The sequence below is a fragment of the Anolis carolinensis genome, chromosome 1 (genome assembly GCF_035594765.1).
Source record: "Anolis carolinensis isolate JA03-04 chromosome 1, rAnoCar3.1.pri, whole genome shotgun sequence".
Taxonomy (NCBI): Eukaryota; Metazoa; Chordata; class Lepidosauria; order Squamata; family Dactyloidae; genus Anolis; species Anolis carolinensis.
Window position 1 is genome coordinate 243,749,422 of NC_085841.1, and position 20,305 is coordinate 243,769,726.

General features: G+C 41.8%; 1 protein-coding gene across 1 annotated transcript in view; it reads left to right on the plus strand.

Annotated features, from left to right (window-relative positions):
• The window catches only part of igfbp2 (insulin like growth factor binding protein 2), a 96,921-nt gene that overhangs the window by 60,927 nt on the left and 15,689 nt on the right, over positions 1-20,305 (plus strand). Inside the window, exon 2 of the mRNA XM_062967334.1 lies at positions 19,137-19,342. Within this exon, the coding sequence (XP_062823404.1) occupies positions 19,137-19,342 (206 nt within the window). The remainder of the gene's footprint in view (positions 1-19,136; positions 19,343-20,305) is intronic.

Consider the following 20,305-nt stretch of genomic DNA (forward strand, 5'->3'; position numbering starts at 1 on the left):
CCTCAACTTCCTCTGCTATTGCCCCTGCTTAGTGAGCTAGAGTCACTTTGTTACAGTAGTACAGGTTAGGAGCATTCATTTCAAACCTTAGGTTGGATGTATATTGGATGTACACAGTTCCAAACAGTGCTATCTGGCAGTATAAATCCAGCCTTTGATGGAGGCTGGGATTCGGGGGGGGGGGGGGGCTTGTTTTAATGCTTGAATAGAACATACAGACTATCACATCTTTTTTCCAGCCTCAGGTGGAGTTTCTACCAGGAGAGAAAATAATAAATCTGTACAACAGATGGAAATGGTGAAGCTATAAACCCAGGAGTACAACTAAACCAGATGTATCTGGGTTTTTTTTTAGATACTAGCAGATGTAACGGTTGCTGCAACAGCTGTAACACAATACAGCTTTTTTATTAACTGAGGCTTGTGGAAGCTCGTAAGCATGTTTTAGGGGCGTGGATTTATTTTTAGGAGGGATGAAATTTTATATAGTCATTACAGGGCATGTAAGCCGTAATGTTCATAGTTCATGCAGAAGTTGTTACATAATAGTTCACTCTCTTTGTTCTTCTGACAGCTTAGTGTAGCACACTGAAGAGAGTTCCCACCATAATTGACAGGCTGTACATCAGATGGACCTGATGGTAAAGGTTAATGCTCTTGGTTGATAACCCTTCAGTCATGAGATGGCATGGACAATTGTCTTACATTATCTGAAAAGATGATGTCCCACAGAAGTTGAAGCAAACTTGTTTGTTCAACGCTAGAGATTCAAACAGGAACTAATGGATTGAAATGGCAAGTAAAGAAATATTAAGAGGAACTTTCCAACTGTAAAAACTGTTTGACAAGGAAACAGATTGCCTTGGGTGGACTGCCTTTCTTTGGAGGTCTTTATTTAAATAAAGTAGAAAAGTCTGCCTCTCAAGAGTGCTTGAGCTGTACCTACACAGGTAAAGATTTGTCTAGATCAGTGGTTCTCAACCTGTGGGTCCCCAGGTGTTTTGGCCTTCAACTTCCAGAAATCCTAACATCTGGCATACTGGCTGGGATTTCTGGGAGTTGTAGGTCAAAACACCTGGAAACCCGCAGATTGAGAACCACTGACCTAGATGGTCCTTGAAGTTCCTTCCAACTCCATGATTCCATGAATCTAGGATGTTTACTCACAGAAGAATTGAGAGCAGTGATATGATTTATTAGTGTATTATCTTGCAATTATTTATGATTAGCAACAATATCAGTGCCTTTAAAAAAAAAAGTAAACAAAAGACACGTGGAACCTGATCCAGATTGTTGCCTGTTTGTCATTCAAGTCCATTTGTCCATTTAACTGAATTAACATAACATTAAAAAGGCTACCTTCTTAATATCCCCCTCTTTATATATTTTCCATGTAATGGTGTTCTTTTAGCCTTAGCATTTTTAGCCTCAGTGTTTTAGGTCTAGATTACTGATTTTTGTTATGAAATATGTAAGATTTATAAGGGAATGGCATAGATGTGAAAACCTCATGTTGCAATGCCTCTAAAGTTACAATAAACTATAAAACAATACTTGCTACATCAATAAAATAACTTCATTCCTTCTTGTGGTGTTATTTATAAGATGCAGTTTTGTTAAACATGCATGGATAAGAAAGTAACATGGTATAAGTGACCATATTCCTTAAAACTTATTATTTCCAAACTCCAGTCTGGCAAGTGCAGTAGATCAGTTATTTTCATGTCAGGAGTGACTTGAGGAACTGCAAGTTGCTTCTGGTATGAGAGAATTGGCCATCTGCAAGGACATTGCCCAGGGTCACCTGGATGTTTTGATGTTTTTATCATCCTTGTGGGATGCTTTTCTCATGTCCCCACATGGAGCTGGGGCTGATAGAGGGAGCTCATCCGTGCTCTCCCAGGTTGAATTCGAACTGGCAACCTTCAGGTCAGCAACCCAACCTTCAAGTCATCAATCCTGCTGGCACAAGGGTTTAACCCAGTGTGCCACCGGGAGCTCAATTGAATTAGCTGTTAGATGGCAATTTAATACTTATTCGAATCCCATTTGATATAGCGGACTGTTCTAATTGGAACTAACAATGTATTTAAGCCAAAACTCTACTAGGCCATATAGTTAAAATGTGCTTGTTAAAAATGGACTAAGCCAGGAAAAATAATCCGGATTTTTTTTTGGGGGGGGGGGGGGAGGGTTGAAACAATTTTTATTTTTAGCTAATCATGAAGAGTAGGTCCATAACAGAAATCAATTTACATTCTGTGACTCATTCTATATTTTATATGGGCTTAATTAAGTCAAATTTCAATTTTAATTACAAAGTTTGAAGTCTTAAAAAAACCAATGACTCTTAATTGGTAATTTAATGGTTACAAAAGAATACCACAATGCCTGTTGGAAACACTTGAAAACTGTGTCAATACACTTTGACAGAAATCAGGCTCCATCAATAAACTTCGGTGGACACTCAAGAGTGCAAGTCCAGTCAGTCTTTCTTGCCCCATTGTGCTTCTTAATGTATGTTTTCAAATGTTTAAAAGTTGAAAACAACTTTTCATTTATATCTGCTGACACTGACAATGTTGCAGAAATCTGAAGAAAAAATGTCTTATCACAGACATACAGAATATTGAATGATTTCTTTTACATTTACTTTCACTTTAAATTGTAATCTCTAAAATCAAGATCTATGACCCACACACATTATTACATTTTAGAAACTACATAAAAATGCCTTTAATCTGGTACCTAATTATTCAAAAAGACTTGATAGTTTAGGAGTTATTAAAATATAAACTTTTAAAGCAAGCACAAATTATCATAGTTGTTATATGGCACCAGTAATATGTCACCAATAGAACTCATATCATTTTCCCTTGTAGACCTGAAACATATGGTCTTTATGCCTGTCTCTCAGCGTGTCCTAGCTTCTCTTATCTTCCCATGTTCTACTTAATCTTGGGACATTTAAAGCTTTCTCTTGATATAGGGCAGATTACAAGGTCCTTGGTGTATGCTAGCCTGACTAAAGATGATGAATCTGGATTGTTACTCTTTCTTTGCCACAATTTGAGGAACACTCATAAACTCACAATCTGAAATTGTGAGATCAAGATCTGGAACAACATGAACTTTGGAATTATCTAGTGATTTAACCTGTCCAGGTATGATTAATCACTGAAACATTCTTCAGTTTCAAGATAGCAGAACATCTCCATTTAAACAGATGTCACCCTATGGCCATTTTGTTGCCTATGGTAGAATCGAAATGTATTTACAGCTATATTTGTACTTGGGTTGTGAAAATGGCCGTGTGTGCGTGTGCGGGTTCAGTTCACCTGTCAACTTATAGCAACACCATTAATTTCATAGAGTTTTCTTCAGCAAGGAATCCTCAGAGGTGGTTTGCCATTTCCTTCCTCTAAAATACGCCCTACAGCACCTGGTATTTGTTGGTGGTCTCCCATCTGAGTACTAACCAGAATGTACCAGTACAATAATTAATCTTGATGCTCATTAATGATACTGATTTCTTGGTGCTAAGTATTTTTATATTTGTCAGGCGCCCATGAGTTACTGAAGTAAACAGAAAGCTGGTAAGCAAATCTGACAGCAGGAACATTTAAAGTGTGGCTTCAGAAATAACTTTTCCCAGTGGTTTACGTATGTCTTACAGCACTGTTTCTTTCCCTAGCCCATATCACTTCACCTTCAACTTCTAAAATCCAGGTCCAGAGTGGGAATCAGTATGTTCCTAATGATTCCTGTGAAGTGTGATAATATTACTTTTGCAATATTGGTCTCAGAAATTGTGCCTTGCCTTGTGTTGGAAGGAATTCCAAAATCTAATGTAAACTGGGTTGTTGTGAGTTTTCCAGGCCGTATGGCCATGTTCCAGAAGTATTCTCTCCTGATGTTCCTCCCACATCTATGGCAGGCATAGATGACCCTCAGCCTCTGAGAATGTCTGTCATAGATGTAGGTGAAATGTCAGGAGAGAATGCTTTTGGAACATGGCCATATGGCCCGGAAAACTCACAACAACCCAGCGATTCTGGCCATGAAAGCCTTCGACAACCTAATGTAAACTGCTGAGTCAAAGGCCCCATCTGCATTGACCTTTTAACGCAGTTTCAAATGGATATGGACGTGGTTTAGCTGTGCAGATGAGTACATAGGAAATTCTGGAACCAGTTTGAGGCCTGGATAATGATTACACAAACCACGGAGCATTGATGTACATTAGTGGCTTTCTTTTGCATAGTTTTGTGGGAGTTTGTTGTTTGGCCACTGTATTAAATGGTCGGTGTAGATGGGACCTCATCTCACATTCCAGCTCTTTAAACACTGGAAAGGCACATATTTGGGTCTCTGAATTCTCACCAGATGATGCACAGATATTTCGGGGTCTTTTGCCAACGATGCAATTTGCATGTAAAACAGCATCCACAAGGGGGCACATTTTGCACTTGAAAACAGAGGTCATATTAGCAGATGAATAATTTGAATAAGCAGAAGTCCATTTAACTTTATCGGACATGGCAGTTGGTGTGGGGGGAGGAGAGATCAGTAATGTAAGTGACATACATGATGTTTCTGGTTAATACTTGGAATCTGATTGGGTTACATGATGGGACATAGAATCAGATATTAGTAGTTATTTGTGACCTTAAAAATCTGGGCAGACTGAAAAAATGTAAAATATGGTGGGGAGAGGGAAATGGAAGAGGTAACGCCCTGGATGGAATGAGTGTCTGGGAAATAGACAGTGGAAACATGTGATGTGGTTTTAAAACCAATAATATGTAAATGCATTCATTTGAAGCTAGTATTTAAAAAGGTGAAATGGACAAAATCAAAGATGGAGAAGCAGACAGTTCTCAAGAGTAGGGTGGAGCTTTTTGGTATTTTGTGTGTTTTTCATTTATTGAAAAAAATTATATTACATGTGGCGTTTTTTCCTTCTGGCTTTAATTTTTTTTGAGCAGAAATTCAGACTTCTGGCTGTACTGTATGCTGTCTTTCCCAAAACTTATTCTAAAACAATCAGTTGTGGGTTTCTGAGGTCAATTTGTATTACTGAGAGCTTGGGAACCTCTGTTCCTAATTTTCATGGAATAGCTGTTAATATGTTTCTTCTTCGAGTTCTCTGTGAATGCACACTGGTGAAGTATACTGCGCCTGCGCAGGCTCTAACGGAAACTTTCCAAGCTTTACATTTTCAATTTTTGGCGGTAACCACGCCCATTCCTCCCTAGCATATATAAGGCGCTCTGGCTCCGCACTCCCCAGTTCCTTTTTTTCCGCCGCAGCAGCTCGTCGGAACTTCATCCATTTCAAGATTCAGAAGATAATATTCAAGATGCCAGTGCCTCATCTCTAAGGAGAGGCATGTTTTTTGCCTTCTCTGGCACAGGCAAACTTAAACTACATATCCTGCTTCAAAGTGAATCTCCCCTCGAGCTTCGGATTTTTCTCACGCAACATCCTCGTTGGGCCCGTACAGCCAGAGGCTTTTCCGGAAGGCCTTGCCATATCCCAGCCTCCCTCTCCCTCTCCTTGGGAGCGGCCGTTGCTGAAAGCCTCTGCCGCCCCGTTCTTATCGGGCTCCGGTCAAGCTGACAATAAGCCTCCCCCTCCCCTTTCGTGGGAGCGACGGTTGCTAAACGCCTCTGCCGCCACGTTTTTAAACGGGCCCCGGCCAAGCTGGCAGTAAATCTAAAATGTTGCCTCCTTACCGGCTGGAAAACTTCGGCAGTAGCTAAGAGGCTGGAAAAAACAAAGACAGCCAGGCTAGGCTTCCCAAGCCATCTCCTCGCATGATTGTCCTTCCTTGGCTGGGCGGGCTCTTTTCACAGCTGCCCTCGCCCTCCCCGGAAGAGTTGTTGGCACAAATATAAAGGCAATCCTCTCCTCTTCGGAGAAATGCCTTGGATCTGGCTGCCTTGGCGGTCGCCAAGCTCCATCTACTGGCTCCAGAAAATCACTGCAGCCATGCCAACCCAACCTTTCACCATCGACAAAACACAAAACTTGGATGGCTCAAGCCCGGCCTCAATGCTCCTCGGTTTCGACCAGGATGTCTTTTCTCGAACCCGGCGCACAGGTGAGCGGCTCCGAGGCAATGGTCTTCTCTCCATTCTCCTTATCAATGGAGAGACCGCCCAATATCTCCAGCCTCCCTAAGACTCTGAGATGCCTGAAAAAGGGCCATAGATTATTATCCATAGCCCTTGCCCCTCTTCTATGCTCCTTTGAGAGGAGTACGATCTGGGCCTCCCTCACTAAAGGTGATTCTGCCTCTAAATACTGCCGATGTGTGGATCTATCTTGAACTATACCTGACAAACAGCCTAAAAAGGATCAAGCTACACTGTCATTCTAATGCCACAACACCGCCTCCGGCGGGTGTTTGTTATCACAATCCCATCCCTGGCATTCGTCTTCTCTTGCGACAGACCGAGTTTTTCCTTACCACCCTCACGGCCGATCCTGAATCGGCCCCCGAGGAGAGAAGCACCACGATATCTACCATAGGCTCTACCATCCAGCACGAGTCACTCTGCTATAATGGATAGATTGTCGTTTTACAACTCGACTACCTCGGGTTCGAATCCCAGTTCGGCCAGGTCTCCATGCATCCTGCAGTGTTCGATCAACTCCATAGACTTCTATATACAGAGGTTTCTCGCTACCTGGAGACTCATTCTCCACGCCCCCCGATGCCGAGAAAAGGAAATTCTTCGACATCATTAGTCTTTCCGACACGGAAGATCCTCGGTACCGCTAGCCTATAGGACTCGGCATAAGCCCAGTCCCGCCGATAACAGTGATATCCTAGTCTCAAAACACATAGCTAAAAATACATCCAGCAGTCGGGCTCGTCAGTAGCCCTGATACTTCTACCTAAGCTGAGTCCATCAGTTCAACCTTAAAAATGTTGCACCATAATCATATAGCCATTTATCATGGAATTATATTTGCAACAAGTCTCACGGACATCTAGTCTGACCCCCTGTCAAAGGGCAAGACAGAGAGATCCAAGGCCCTAATCTAATAGCACCTCTTCTGAGAGAACTTAGTGCACATCCATCTTTCAATCAGCCCAAAACCCACCAACAACACTCCGCCGACACCGATGTCGGAATCAATAAGGTGCTCGGGACCCAGCCTCCTGGACCATATGCTGTTCTCGCTACTCTCATCAATGCAATATATTGAGACGCCACTAGCTATCTAACACCCGGAGAGGCAGCCCCAGAGCCGATTGCTTTGGACGTGATTCTTTCGCTCCAGAAGGCCCTCCTCTGGATCCTAACAGCTGCCCCGCATGGGCCTACTCCCGAAACCTCCTCTCGGGCTCGAAAAAGTATTTTTCAAAACAACAATTGGTCTCCCTCCCTCCATAGGGAAGGGCCTGACAGTTATATCCTTCCCATCCTCTAGATCAGAGGGAAAATTTCCACTGCTCTTCTCCGCAAGGATGAGATTTTTTCCCTCTACACTATTCCTCTTACTCTGATGGTAGATCCAATGCCTCCCTACTGCCATCCCTATGGCTCTTGTTCGGGCTGATGCCTTACTGGCACCCCCTATGGCTGCTATATGGGACCTCCTCCGTCGTCTCTCAAACTCTCCTAGATCCCCTCACTTCCCTAGGGCAATCGATCTAATCTCTGATGCCTACCCTTCAGAGAACACCCGAAAGAGGAGATGTTCTAGACCAAAGAAATTCCCCTCTTCGGCTAAAGTTAAAAAAAAAAAAAAAAAAAAAAAAAGACTTTCCCCCTGGCATCGAGTCTGGCCTTTTCCAACTCTCAGGGTTGCTTTCCGTCTCCACTTATCGGTCAAGGAGCCGGCGCTGTCCGTTGACACCGCCAGGGTCATGTGACCGACAAACCCCTATGGTCCATCATTTCCTCTCCGCCTAAGCGGTGCCTATTCACCTACTCACATTCATATGTTTTTCTTTTTCAACTGCTATGCCGACAGTGGCTCGACCTAACAACGGTCGCTCACTCCGCTCCCCGGATTCAAACCCTGGACCTTTTGGTCTATAGCTTCAGTGGCCCAGCACTTTCACACACTGTGCCACCAGGCACTCCAAGATGAAGCTGGTACCTTCTCTAACATACGACTCACGGCTCCTCGGCTGCCAGGAGACTATAATATAATAAAATGAAATAAAACAGACCCCCCCCCCCAAAAAAAAAAAAAAAAAAAGGGGATAAAGACCACTATCAGCATAGAACATAAAATGCTAGTCCCAACTCCGTTCTCATGAGTGCCACCCATCACTACACCGATTTAAAGTTTCTTACGTCTCCTCTCGACAACAACAGCTTAATGTCCGAAACTATAGACAGACAGTCAACTCTCCGGCATGCCTCCTCACGTTTTTACCCACTATGGGTCATACATGGGAGCCTTAAACCCTCTTGGTTTTAGGTACTCCTTACCTTTACTCCGCCTCGGGATCCAAAGCCTTCATAAAGTGTCCCATGATGGGGTCCTAACTCTGTCACTGACTGCCGAGACCCAAAATCACTTACCAGACTATACATAAAACCATTCCGCAACCGCTCCTTCCACTCGCGGATGCGCCTGACTCCGATCCCAGGACTGCCCGCTGAAGGGCATACCGACGCTGATGACCGACCCATGCTTGATCAGGGTCCTCTCCTGACTTTCTTACACAGCCTCTCGTTATGTGGCTATATTAGTCTCCAAACCGTAGCATCTACGCATTAGATATGTGGATAACCATATCCCACAGTCCTGATCCACACTTCTCCTGCTCGGTCGACACTAGTTCCTTCCGAACAGCAGTCTATCCTAGTTGGCACTACTCGCTCTACTCTTCCGTTTTCCTCATATCTCCTCTGGTCACGGCTAACCTCCAGATATGCCCAACTTTAAATTGCCTTGGGCCCACCATAAAATCCTTTCCAACCACATGCCTGACACTAAATCAGAGCTCAACTATTGGAATCACCAGACATTTCGCAGATTGCGATTCCCTGCTTGTTCTTCAGACCGGACGAATCCGAAATATGTCCAATCGAACCCTTTGTACCAAAGGGCTTTTTTTCTTTTTGATTCATCAACAGGCGGCTCCCGCCCTTTTACACGAGTCAAATACTAGCCAACCCTTTCCTGTTACGCCCATGGGCTAGTACAAGCAGGAGAGCCACCATGCATGTTTTTTCTTCGGACTCGAGAGATCTCCTTACACCCGACCTCTACATTCCTCACCCTTGGTCTTCTGTCCGCCTCGGCGTCCACAGACTTTGCTCTCTCGTCGCTGGATACATGCTTCTTATCCATCTTCTGGGCCCAACGAAGCAGAGACCAGGTTTTTCCTTGCTTGCCAATCACCTGGTAGCGCCACTGCAAAATGACTATGTCAACCTCTACCCGACAACCCACTCCTGATTGTCAGGATGAATCCTAGGCTTGATGCCTTCTCACTCGGACGAAACACCGTCCAGACTCCTCGCTACCCCAAACCTCAGTTTGATATACTTTTCGAGTCACATCTCTCGTGACCGTCACCTCAGCCTACCACCCCTCAGAGTTAGGGGCCTGACGGGTGGATGATCTTTTTTCCCCCGCTTTTTTTCTGTCTTCCACAAGACACCTTACAGCCCTCGACATGGCTACTGCTTCCTTTTCTCCCACGGTACCGTCATACTCCGCACATGCCAACGCATAGCATGTTTGTTCTCAGCCCTCGCGTTGCCTATTACTACGTTTTTCTACATCTTCTCGATGGTTGGAGGGCCATCCTCTTCCACAACCAGACGACCCAGTCAATGAAATGTCTTCCCAAATTCTTCACCGCCAATGTCCATACAAACCGGGCGTGCTCGGTTCCGACCCAGCTATACTTCCCCATGGAATTACATTGGCCAGGAGCTTCGACCGCCACCTACCAGGCCGTTTCCCACCTCCTTCAGTCGCATCTCGCTTGACCAGAGACCTCCCATCCCTTATGGCCACCCTCCAGAGCACTTCGCTGGCCTCCAGATGCAGGGCGTCCATTTGCACCATCTTGATGACCTTCTCTTCGCAAATTATAGACTCAAGATGGCATCCCAACCACATGTGGTTCTCCATCAATCGGTGCTGGGCTCCAATTGTCCCTGAGATACCCCTTTTTCCTTATATCCGACTAATCCGGCTTTCAGCCTGATGGTGTTGTTTTCTTTTCTCTGACATAAATATGTCTAGTAGTTCATCCTACTACCAAAAGTTTATTGAGTTGCTGAATGCCAACGACACCTGTGGACTTCCGATCACTACTGACACTTCCCAGCAGTAAGTTGCTGGACAGCTCTATATGACAGCCAATGACTTGATATCTTCTACATGGCCGTGAATGACCTAACTTGTTAGTGGCTACCTCCAGCTATGAGTGTCTCTCATATGAAACATTCCTTTGCTGATAAACTGGCGCTCTCGTAAGACTTACTTGGCTCCTTTTTCGTTAATATATACAGTTGAAACAAATTGCTGGGCTTGCTTACTGGTGTCGGTTTGATGCTTGCCCGACCTTCCACAACCTCAGCTTGCTAGTCTCCACCAGTGTGCATTCACAGAGAACTCGAAGAAGAAAGATAGGTTGCTTACCTGTAACCATGTTTCTTCGAGTGATTCTCTGTGAATCCACACTAACCCGCCCGTCCTCCCCTCAACATCAAACCTCCCCCTTTCTACCGACTACTGCGGCTCAGGAACTGGGGAGTGCGGAGCCAGAGCGCCTTATATATGCTAGGGAGGAATGGGCGTGGTTACCGCCAAAAATTGAAAATGTAAAGCTTGGAAAGTTTCCGTTAGAGCCTGCGCAGGCGCAGTATACTTCACCAGTGTGGATTCACAGAGAATCACTCGAAGAAACATGGTTACAGGTAAGCAACCTATCTTTATTCCAAAAGTTGGCTGTCTCCTCTCAGTATATGCAACTTGTAGCCTGAATATGTGTGTTGGAAAGGACACATCTTCCTGCTGTGAAAGCATTCTTTCTAATTTCCAATACAGAGGTGTTGGCAGTGCTAGATCTGCCTGCTTAAATCCCTTCGCATGTTGAAAAATTTTCAGGTGGACTGAAATAGTCTCTCTTTAAAGATGTCTGAGTGGAACTCTTCATGTTGAGCTCTTCCTGCTCAGGAGAGTCCTCACAGTAGTCTCCAAGAGTTTGCAAATACCTGTTGCAATAAAAATATATTCCCCGTCAGATGGAAGAAGAACAAGAGGAAAACAAATTGAATCTCTAGGAAGGTGCTTCTAAAACCTGGAAACAGCTACAGATCAACCTATCTCTCACACTTCCACCAGGTATACTTCTGAATATGGCAGAATGTGGTATTCAGAACACTCTGAACACTGTGACTTTTGGACATTCACTACTTCTTGATTGCCAATTACTATTGTTACTTTATGATAGAAAATTGTATCCTTCCTCAAAAATCTCCCACCCTGAATTCTCCCATTCTCACTTGACTTGGTTGATAACCATGCTTAAGCCTGTTTAATAACTGGGTGGGAGTTGTTGGTGGTGTGTCTCTTCAAGACATTTCCAACCTGAAAGCAAACCTATTATGGGGTTTACAAGGAATTAAGTGACACAGCCAAGGCTGCCCAGTGAGTTTTTATGTTCAAACGAGGAACTGAGTTCTCTTCTCCAGAATCATAGTCTAATGCTTAAACCACTACACTATGCTGACTGTCTTAGATTGGAGACCACCAGGAAATATCAGGTTAGGGAGAAATTCTGCTTAAATAAAGGGTAGCCACTCCCAGACAGAGTTGTAGATGAACTTATAGTCCGACACAATTACAAGGCAGAAACAATGGTTTACAGCAGGTCATCCAATCTTTTGGCTTCCCTGGGCCACATTGGAGGAAGAAGAATTGTCTTGGGCCACACGATAGCTGATGAGCAAAGGGAAAAGGGACATACATAATTTTTGTGATATCCACCACTACAGACTTTTTCAAGTAACCCAGGCAACGTTGAGTACCCAAGCTAGATTTTATTATAAAGGAAAAAGAAAAAAGGGCTACATAAAACTAGTGGGATATTTGACAGTTAAAAAACTAATGCATCACTATCTGATTTTCTGGAAATAGTTGCAATTCTCAGTAAGCATTAGGCCACATTCATTGCCATTCTAGGCTGCAAGTGGCCCACGGGCCTTGTGTTGAACAAGCCTGGTTTACAACCAGCCCTCCATATTTATTTGGTTTAGGGGCACAGGACTCCCACAAATGTCAAAACTCGCACATTTTAAACATCTGTTCTTTTTACCTGAGAGAACACATCTCAAAGTATGTCTAAATCCTCCAGTGTGAATGTATGGTCAAGTTCTGATAGAAATGGACCATAGAATCACATTGGAGGATTCAGAGATTCCTAGAGATAATATTTTTCATCAAATCTGCACATTATAAAATCCACAAAAGTCAAACCCAGAAATTGCTTACTAAGATAGCATTTGAGAACAACTAATGAGGCACAGAAAGTGGTTCAGAGGGGCTCTCTACACAAAAACTTCTGAAATTTCCCGCTCTGAACATGGGGAGGCTTTTTGCTGTCCCTGGATTCCAGCTAAAGTTTAGGAAACATTGTTGCGGGAATGTGAGGCTGTGGCACTTATTCTGGACTATAAATGGAATGAATGGAGAGGGCTACATCATACCGACCTAGGGGAAAGATGCAAAATAATGAGTTCATTGTCCAGGTCCCAATATGTACCTTCAGGGATCGAAATAAAGCAAAACAGGCAAGTAGGGCAGGCTGCTGAGGCTGGGCTTGCTCGTGCTGGAGGGGGATTGTCAGGCTGCCATTTCCGTGTGCTTTTGAAGGCCTTGAAAGCACTTCCTGGGGAAGGTGACAGCCAAAGAAGGCCACTAGATGCCCATTTGAATCATCCCTGTGCCAGCAACAGTCCGGGACAATAAGAGGAGCTTGCTAAGCAACCAACCACCAGAACATACTGTTCATTCTCCTGCTTAGCAATCCTTTTCCTGTTCACACAGTGATGCTGAAAAGACCGGACAGCAGTAGAAGCAAATGTATGTATGGGAAAAGTAAGGTTAATGTTGTGCTTCTGATCTGAAAGGCTCACCAGGGTTTTAGAACACCCTTAAAATCCACCTCCCTAGGCTTTCACCTTGAACTACTTAAACTTGGAAGTGCTGAGCATGAAATCAGACACACAGTGGAAACAAGATGCAAAGCTGGTCCGTTGTAAAGCTAGTTGGGGAATAGAGATCTAGCCCATGCAGTGACCGGGAGTGCATTTACACAGTGAAACCGCTACACCATGGTACATCCATGAGCTATCTGATGTGGCCAGGGTGTTAAGGAAGGCCTTTTCTTAATGGGCTATATTCTTTAACCACCCCACCCCATTTTCATTGGGTATGTTTTAAATTAATTTTAGATTCTACAGATATTTGCAACTTGTTTTAGAACTACAATATTCTTATATTGTATCCATATATGCTTATACAGTCTGCCCTCATCTTTTTCGGGGGCTAGATCAGAGCTGTCCAGACATTTCCAGTCAGTAAAATCAGTTTTACTAGCAAACTGGAGGTTAAACCAACCCCTTATAAGAGGTATGGACACACATATAAACTGTAATAATGAAATGAGACACAACATATTCTATGAAAAACTTGCAATTGTGTGTGTGTGTGTGTGTGTGTGTGTGTGTGTGTGTGTGTGTGTGTGTGATATATATATATATATATATATATATATATATATATATATATATATATATGGTTTATTGCCTATTTCACATAGACTACAAACTGCAGCTGATACAACAGTGTGTTGCAACACAGTTTGGAAAGCTCTAGGTTAGAGCCGCAAAAACACCATAAAAGTGGGAAAACCACACGTTTTTTGTGTAGATTCACACTGGAAAATTTCTAGAGAGCTTTTTTCCAGTCATTTGTAGGACAACAGCAGAGGTGGACACAAATAGAGCAATCCACAAATAATCAAATGTTCATATATACAAATGTTAAGAAATGACTGTATTTATGTCTCTCCTTTTTTGTTAGGAGACTTAACCTAAGACTTTAGGCTGGCCGTTGGTTTTTAATTTATTGTGGCAGAAGGGCCTTTTAGGTGTATTATGCTTTGAACCTTCATGCTTTGTTTCTATGGGCTTTTTAACTGTTTCCATTTAGTGTTTTGATAAAATTGTGTTTTTAATTAGGATAGTTTTAGCTGTATTTAGTCTTAATTTGTTTTAAGCCGTCTTAAGTCTTGTACCAGGAGAAAGGCAAGTGTGAGGTCTCTGGATGGTATTTCCTTGCAGGCCTTCGGAGGTTTTTTCGTGGAGAGCCTTTCTCTAGGTCTTACCACCTTCATTCATTTTGGTGGGAAAGTGTTGTGTTTCTGTTGGCAGAAAGTTTTGTTTAATGGAAAGGTCTTTCACAAAGGACCTTGGTTGCTGCCAAAGAGGATTTGAACTAGGTAGGCACTATGTTTCCTTCGTTGCTGTGTTTTCAATGGGCATGCCACTATTGTATATTGCTATGAGATGTTTTGATATTACATTTGGTCTTAAGACAAAAGGCCAAGTGATGTAAATATTTAAATTAATAAATATTTTTGGGGAAACTACAGGACTATTTAACTCTGCACTGCTTGCAAAACCTGTGCAGTTATCATTGTGTGTTACAGTAGAGTCTTACTTATCCAAGACTCGCTTATCCAAGGTTCTGGATTATCCAATGCATTTTTGTAGTCAATATTTTCAATGATATTTTGATGCTACATTCATAAATATAGTAATTACAACATAACATTACTGTGTATTGAACTACTTTTTCTATCAAATTTGTTGTATAACATGATGTTTTGATGCTTAACTTGTAAAATCATAACCTAATTTGACGTTTAGTAGGCTTTTCCTTAATCCCTCCTTATTATCCAAGATATTCGCTTATCCAAGGTTCTGCCAGTCCATTTAGCTTGGATAAGTGAGACTCTACTGTAATTGGTGGGTGCCTATCAGAGTTCAAAAAGGTTGTGTTTTTTGCAAGGAGCATGTTATGAGTCTTGGCGATTGACCATGCTGGCTGAGTGGTTCTGGGAATTATAGTCCATAGAAAAGTGCCTATTCCATATTCAGGTTAGAACACAACACATGTGTCAAATGCAAGGCGCATGAACTGAATCCCGCCCATCATGTTGTTTTATGTGGTCTGTGAGACTTTCTTTTTTTTCTTTTCTTTTTTTGCAGTTTGAGCATTTATTACCCAGAATTCTGAAATCCAAAATTGTCCACGTGAGTGGCTGAGATAGTGCGTGCCACTTTTGCTTTCTGTTGGTTCAGTGTCCATAAACCTTAAATTTAATACACATAAAAACATTTAGGGGGTAGGGGGGGGTTAGGGTTGAGGGTGGAAGAGGAGGGGTGGGTGGGGTGGGGGTAGGATATAGGGAAGGTTCAGGGTTGGGATAAGGTTACGGGGGAGGTACTTCCAGGACATTCCCATTGGTTGTATATCATTTTCCTTTTCCTTCTGTACAAGGCCTTAATACAGTCCCACATTCTTTTCTCAATACTTTATATCAGTCCTCTGGTCTGTGAGACTTTCAATGTAAGGGCAACATTGTTACTTTTATACAGTCTTACAATTACAAATGGCCCTTTGAAGGTAACCGTCAGGCTGGTGTGGCCCTTGGTGAAAATAAGTTTGACACCCCAGGCTAAAAGGATAGCTGAGAGACTCTCCCACAGTGTAATAAACCTCTGTTACTGGATTTTGGCATGCCAATGCCTTGTTATGCATTAGCCATGGGACTGAGCAATGTCAGACATTGGCACCAAATTTGTACTCCTGCCTCAGCATAAAGTCAGAGAGGTAGCTTGTAAAAGTTCTGGTTTGCAGTCAGCCACATCCAAAGAGGTACCAGTCCAAATTCCATTGACTGCTGCAATCTGACCTCAATGCCAAAGTTTGCTGGGTGGTCTCTTTCCTTTTTAACAGCTCAAAGTTAAATCTATTTCAGAACCTCACAACATCTTCTGCAAAAGTCTCAGATTGTAAAAATAGCCTGGTTTTAGTGCCCTTCCCATGCCTTCTTCCTTTCCCTTTCTGAATTAGTCTCATGAGTGGCCATATGCAATCAGGATCATGCAAAATATGAAAGTGATGCCATAGTATTGGCCTGGCTGCACTCATCCATGCACAGATGATGTGGAGTGGGGTGCAATTCAAAAATAATTGCAGCTTTTGCAAAAATTACTGATCAAAATCACCCAAAGTGAACACATTTGTCAGTTGTGTCCAGTAGGGATGTGTGATCAATTAAAATGGTTTAAAAGTCATTACAAAACTGGGGGGCTCTGGCATTTCATTTCTAGAGTGTTTCTAACGTATAGTTAGTGAAAAATTCATTATTATAACAAGAGTAACGAAATTTCCTTACTATTTTGTTACAGTAATTGTGCATAAATTGCTATAATTGGGAAAACTTCAGGGGTTCTTTTCTCCCTCATTTTTAAATCTATTGGGGTAAAACTAGCTACAATGGTAGAACACAGTTACCACTGCAAGCTCACCAAATTTCAGAATGTTTCACTTATCCACGGATTTATGGGGAATTTTCAAAGTTTTTATAAGCAACATTTTTTTTAAAAACCTTGAGTTTTCTATACAATGACAGGAGATAACGGAATCATTCCCCCCAACTTTCAGAAATATTCATACATTTACTTATTTTAAGGATTTTTAACAAGATGTTTGTTTATAAAAGCCACAATGGCTATCATTGAATGTCTCTCATATTTACCAATAGAAACCAATATTAACCAATTCTCAATTTTCATAGAATCCTAGAGTTGGAGGGAACCCCAAGAGCAATCTAGTCCAGCCCCCTTCTTCAGGCAGAAGGGCACCATCAGAACTGTAGTGATAGATGGACATCCAGCCTCTAATCTAATTACTGTATATACTCGAGTATAAGCCTAGTTTTCCAGCCCTTTTTTAAGACTGAAAAAGCCCCCCTCGGCTTATACTCGGGTGAGGGTCCATGGTTGGCTTATATTTGGGTCAACTTATACTCGGTACATTTATTATTTTTCTCTATTATTATTGGTATTATTACATTTATTATTTTTTCTCTATTATTGTTACTACTATTACATTTATTTTACTCTTTTTATTATTAATAATAATACATTTATTATTTCACTCTGATCTTATTATTATTATTATTGCATTTATTTTACTCTATTTATTATTACTTGTATTATTTTCCTGTATTTATTATTATTATTATTACATGTATTATTTTACTCTATTATTATTAAAAGGATACATAAGCACATTTACATTGAAGAAGATATAATAATGGTTTGCTCAGAGTTGGACAGTCTTATCTTAAATTTGAACTTTATGTAAATATTAAAAAACATTTAACCTACTGATGCCTCAGTTAATGTAATTTTATTGGTATCTATTTCTATTGCTGAAATTTACCACCCTCGGCTTATACTGGAGTCAATGTTTTCCCAGTTTTTCTGTGGCAAAATTAGGTGCCTCGGCTTATATTCGGGTCGGCTTATACTCGAGTATATATAGTAATATGCTACCCCTATAGCATGGGGGCCATCCATTTAGGGATTTCTTCCCAGCCCAGCACAGGAATTTACTTACTAGAAGTATCCATCAGTCCTCTTTGCAGATTCAACCATTCATTGGAACTTTCACTGACTACCCTGATTGATGCTTTCTGATGGTGATACGTTCTGGGAATGTAGTTCAAGGCAGGGCCTTTTGAATTTTCTGGCGTAGAGCTCTTCCCTTCCCAAACTACATTTCCCAGAGTTCTGTGCTGTTCCCAGCAAACGCTGCTCCCTCTTTTTCCCACTCCTAATGCCGAGACTCCATTAATTTAGGGAAAAGGCAAGGCTCTAAGGCAGGCTTTTTTGCTTTGCTTTCCATCCTTGCACTGAAAAGGAAACATGACATTGGGAGCCTTCTGAGATTTACAAAACTAAAATGAAAAAGTATGGAGTAAGTTTTTGGTGTGAGCCACACCCACATATTGGATATCGCCTTGTAAATACAAAATTTAGTGAATTTGATCCAAATTTCTAGGCAAATGAAAAAATTCACACATCTAGTGTCCAGCTTAGTTCTCACCTTAGTTCTGACCTTTCTGATGCTTTTGCAGCTGAGGAACTCGCCCAGAGTTACCCTCATCCATTATGTGTCGGACTTTGGATTTATATGGTTCTTGGAGGTAGAATAGGAGTTTGGGGGGGGGGGGTTTACATTAGGCCACATCTGATATTTTACACATTTGGGGGGGGGGGGTTACATTAGGCCACATCAAACTTAGTGCATTTGATTTTGGTTACAGAATGCTTGATATATTACATTTGTTGTAAATAACACAGAGGTTATATTACATTTTTTTAAATAAAACAAAGTTTGTTTTATTACACTTAAAATGTGTTCCTTAGCAAGATTTCTTGCCCAGTTTTTTTTTTCCTTAGGAAGTTTTTGTAATGTTTTCCATATACGCAGCTTAGCCTTGTCAAGTCCAGATTCTGCTCTGATGTCTCATCTGAATGTGGCCACTACATCTAGGTTGCTGGTGAAGGAAAGAAAAAAAAAAGATAAACCTATAGTCAGACGCTCAGGTGTTTTTTCTTTTCTTTTTTGAAGTACTTTTCTCTCTCTTCATACTACAAATGGGGCATTATGTTCTGCATGTTTAGCCAAATTGTCACCTGTGGTTCAGACATATATAGGTTCTGATCTAAGATTGATTAATTAATACTTAGACAATTTGTGCAATCAAGCATTGAAATAATAAAACTTACTAAGGAGTGGGGGGTTGTCTTCTGGAAACAAAAGTGACTCCCACTCCTTATTTTGCCCACACTCCAAGATAATTTTCACACCTTGCGTAGCTGGTATTTCCCTTATATAGGATTTGACTGGAATTTATGTCCCCCCCCCCCCAATAGTAGCCTGTGGAACTTTATTCTCTTCATGTCATTGAAAGCATCTGTACAAAACAACTGCAGTTTGTCACCCACACAACTAATAGCTTCCCTCCTTCTCCTTTTACCCCTTTCTTTCCCATGTAGAAACCGAGGAACATCCTGAAGGATCTATTGCAGAGAATGTTGTGGATGGTGTGACCAGTGTGGTGAGTGGAGGTGGATGGATAAAACCCCTCAAAAATGGCAAGGAAATTGCTGTAATTCGTGACAAGGCAAATGAGCAGCAAAAGCAGATGGGCAAGACTACTAAGCATCACCATCACATGGACCTACGCCCACCAACTTTCAGGGTGAGTTGAGGGAAGACTGAATGTGATAAATAGTAAGCTATTCTCAAGTACCTCTTTTGGTTCTCCAACAACTACTGTACAATCGTGCAGCTCACAATGATGATCCAGGAATCAGTGCTGGTCCGTAAATAATCAACTACCAGTCCACCATGAATTTTCAAGAAAAGGTTGTAGCCAATGAGTACAGATACGGTACCTTTTCCTGACACACTAGGAAAAAGAATTGCTCCCCCATCCAAAAGACTAAGAAACACTACTCAATATTTTTGCATTTTGTATGAGTGTTGCACCAGGACCACCGCTTGGCATGAACTTTTCTTAAAATTTTATCCCTTTCCCAGTCTGTTAGCAACCTGAAGTCATAATGTTTTAAATAGGAGAAGAAGTTCAAAACACCTGAAGTCTTCTCTTCTGGCTACTTTCTGCTTCAAAGCACAACTCAAAGTGCTGGTTATGACCTCTGTGTGTCTTGGGGCCAAGCTCTCAGAAGGGCCACATTTTCCCGTACGAGTCCATCTGGGTGTTGAGATCTTGACTCCAGGGTAGGCCTTCTTGATGTTTGCTCCCATTCACCATAACTCACTTCCTAGAAAGGCTAGACTGGCTCCCTCCTTGCTGTCCTTGTCAGACTGTTTTATTCCAAAAAAAGTTCGAATGTTGACACTTTAATAGTCTGCTGTGCTGCTTTTATTTCTTAAATTTCAATGGTTGTGTTTTAAATTGCCCTTAATTTTATATATGTTAACAAAATTGGTTCCATCTAAACTTATTTTTTTATTAATTTGTTTTGATGTTTGCAAGACTTTGTTATGCAGAAATCTTTTCTGGTGAGCAGCACTAGGAGCTGTCCATCTGGAAGCACACTTTGATGAAGAGCCTACATTACTTCAGCATAGCATAAATATCCAACAGCATAGTTGTGTTACTCAGCCCGTATACTGACTGTCTATGTAATGCAGCATA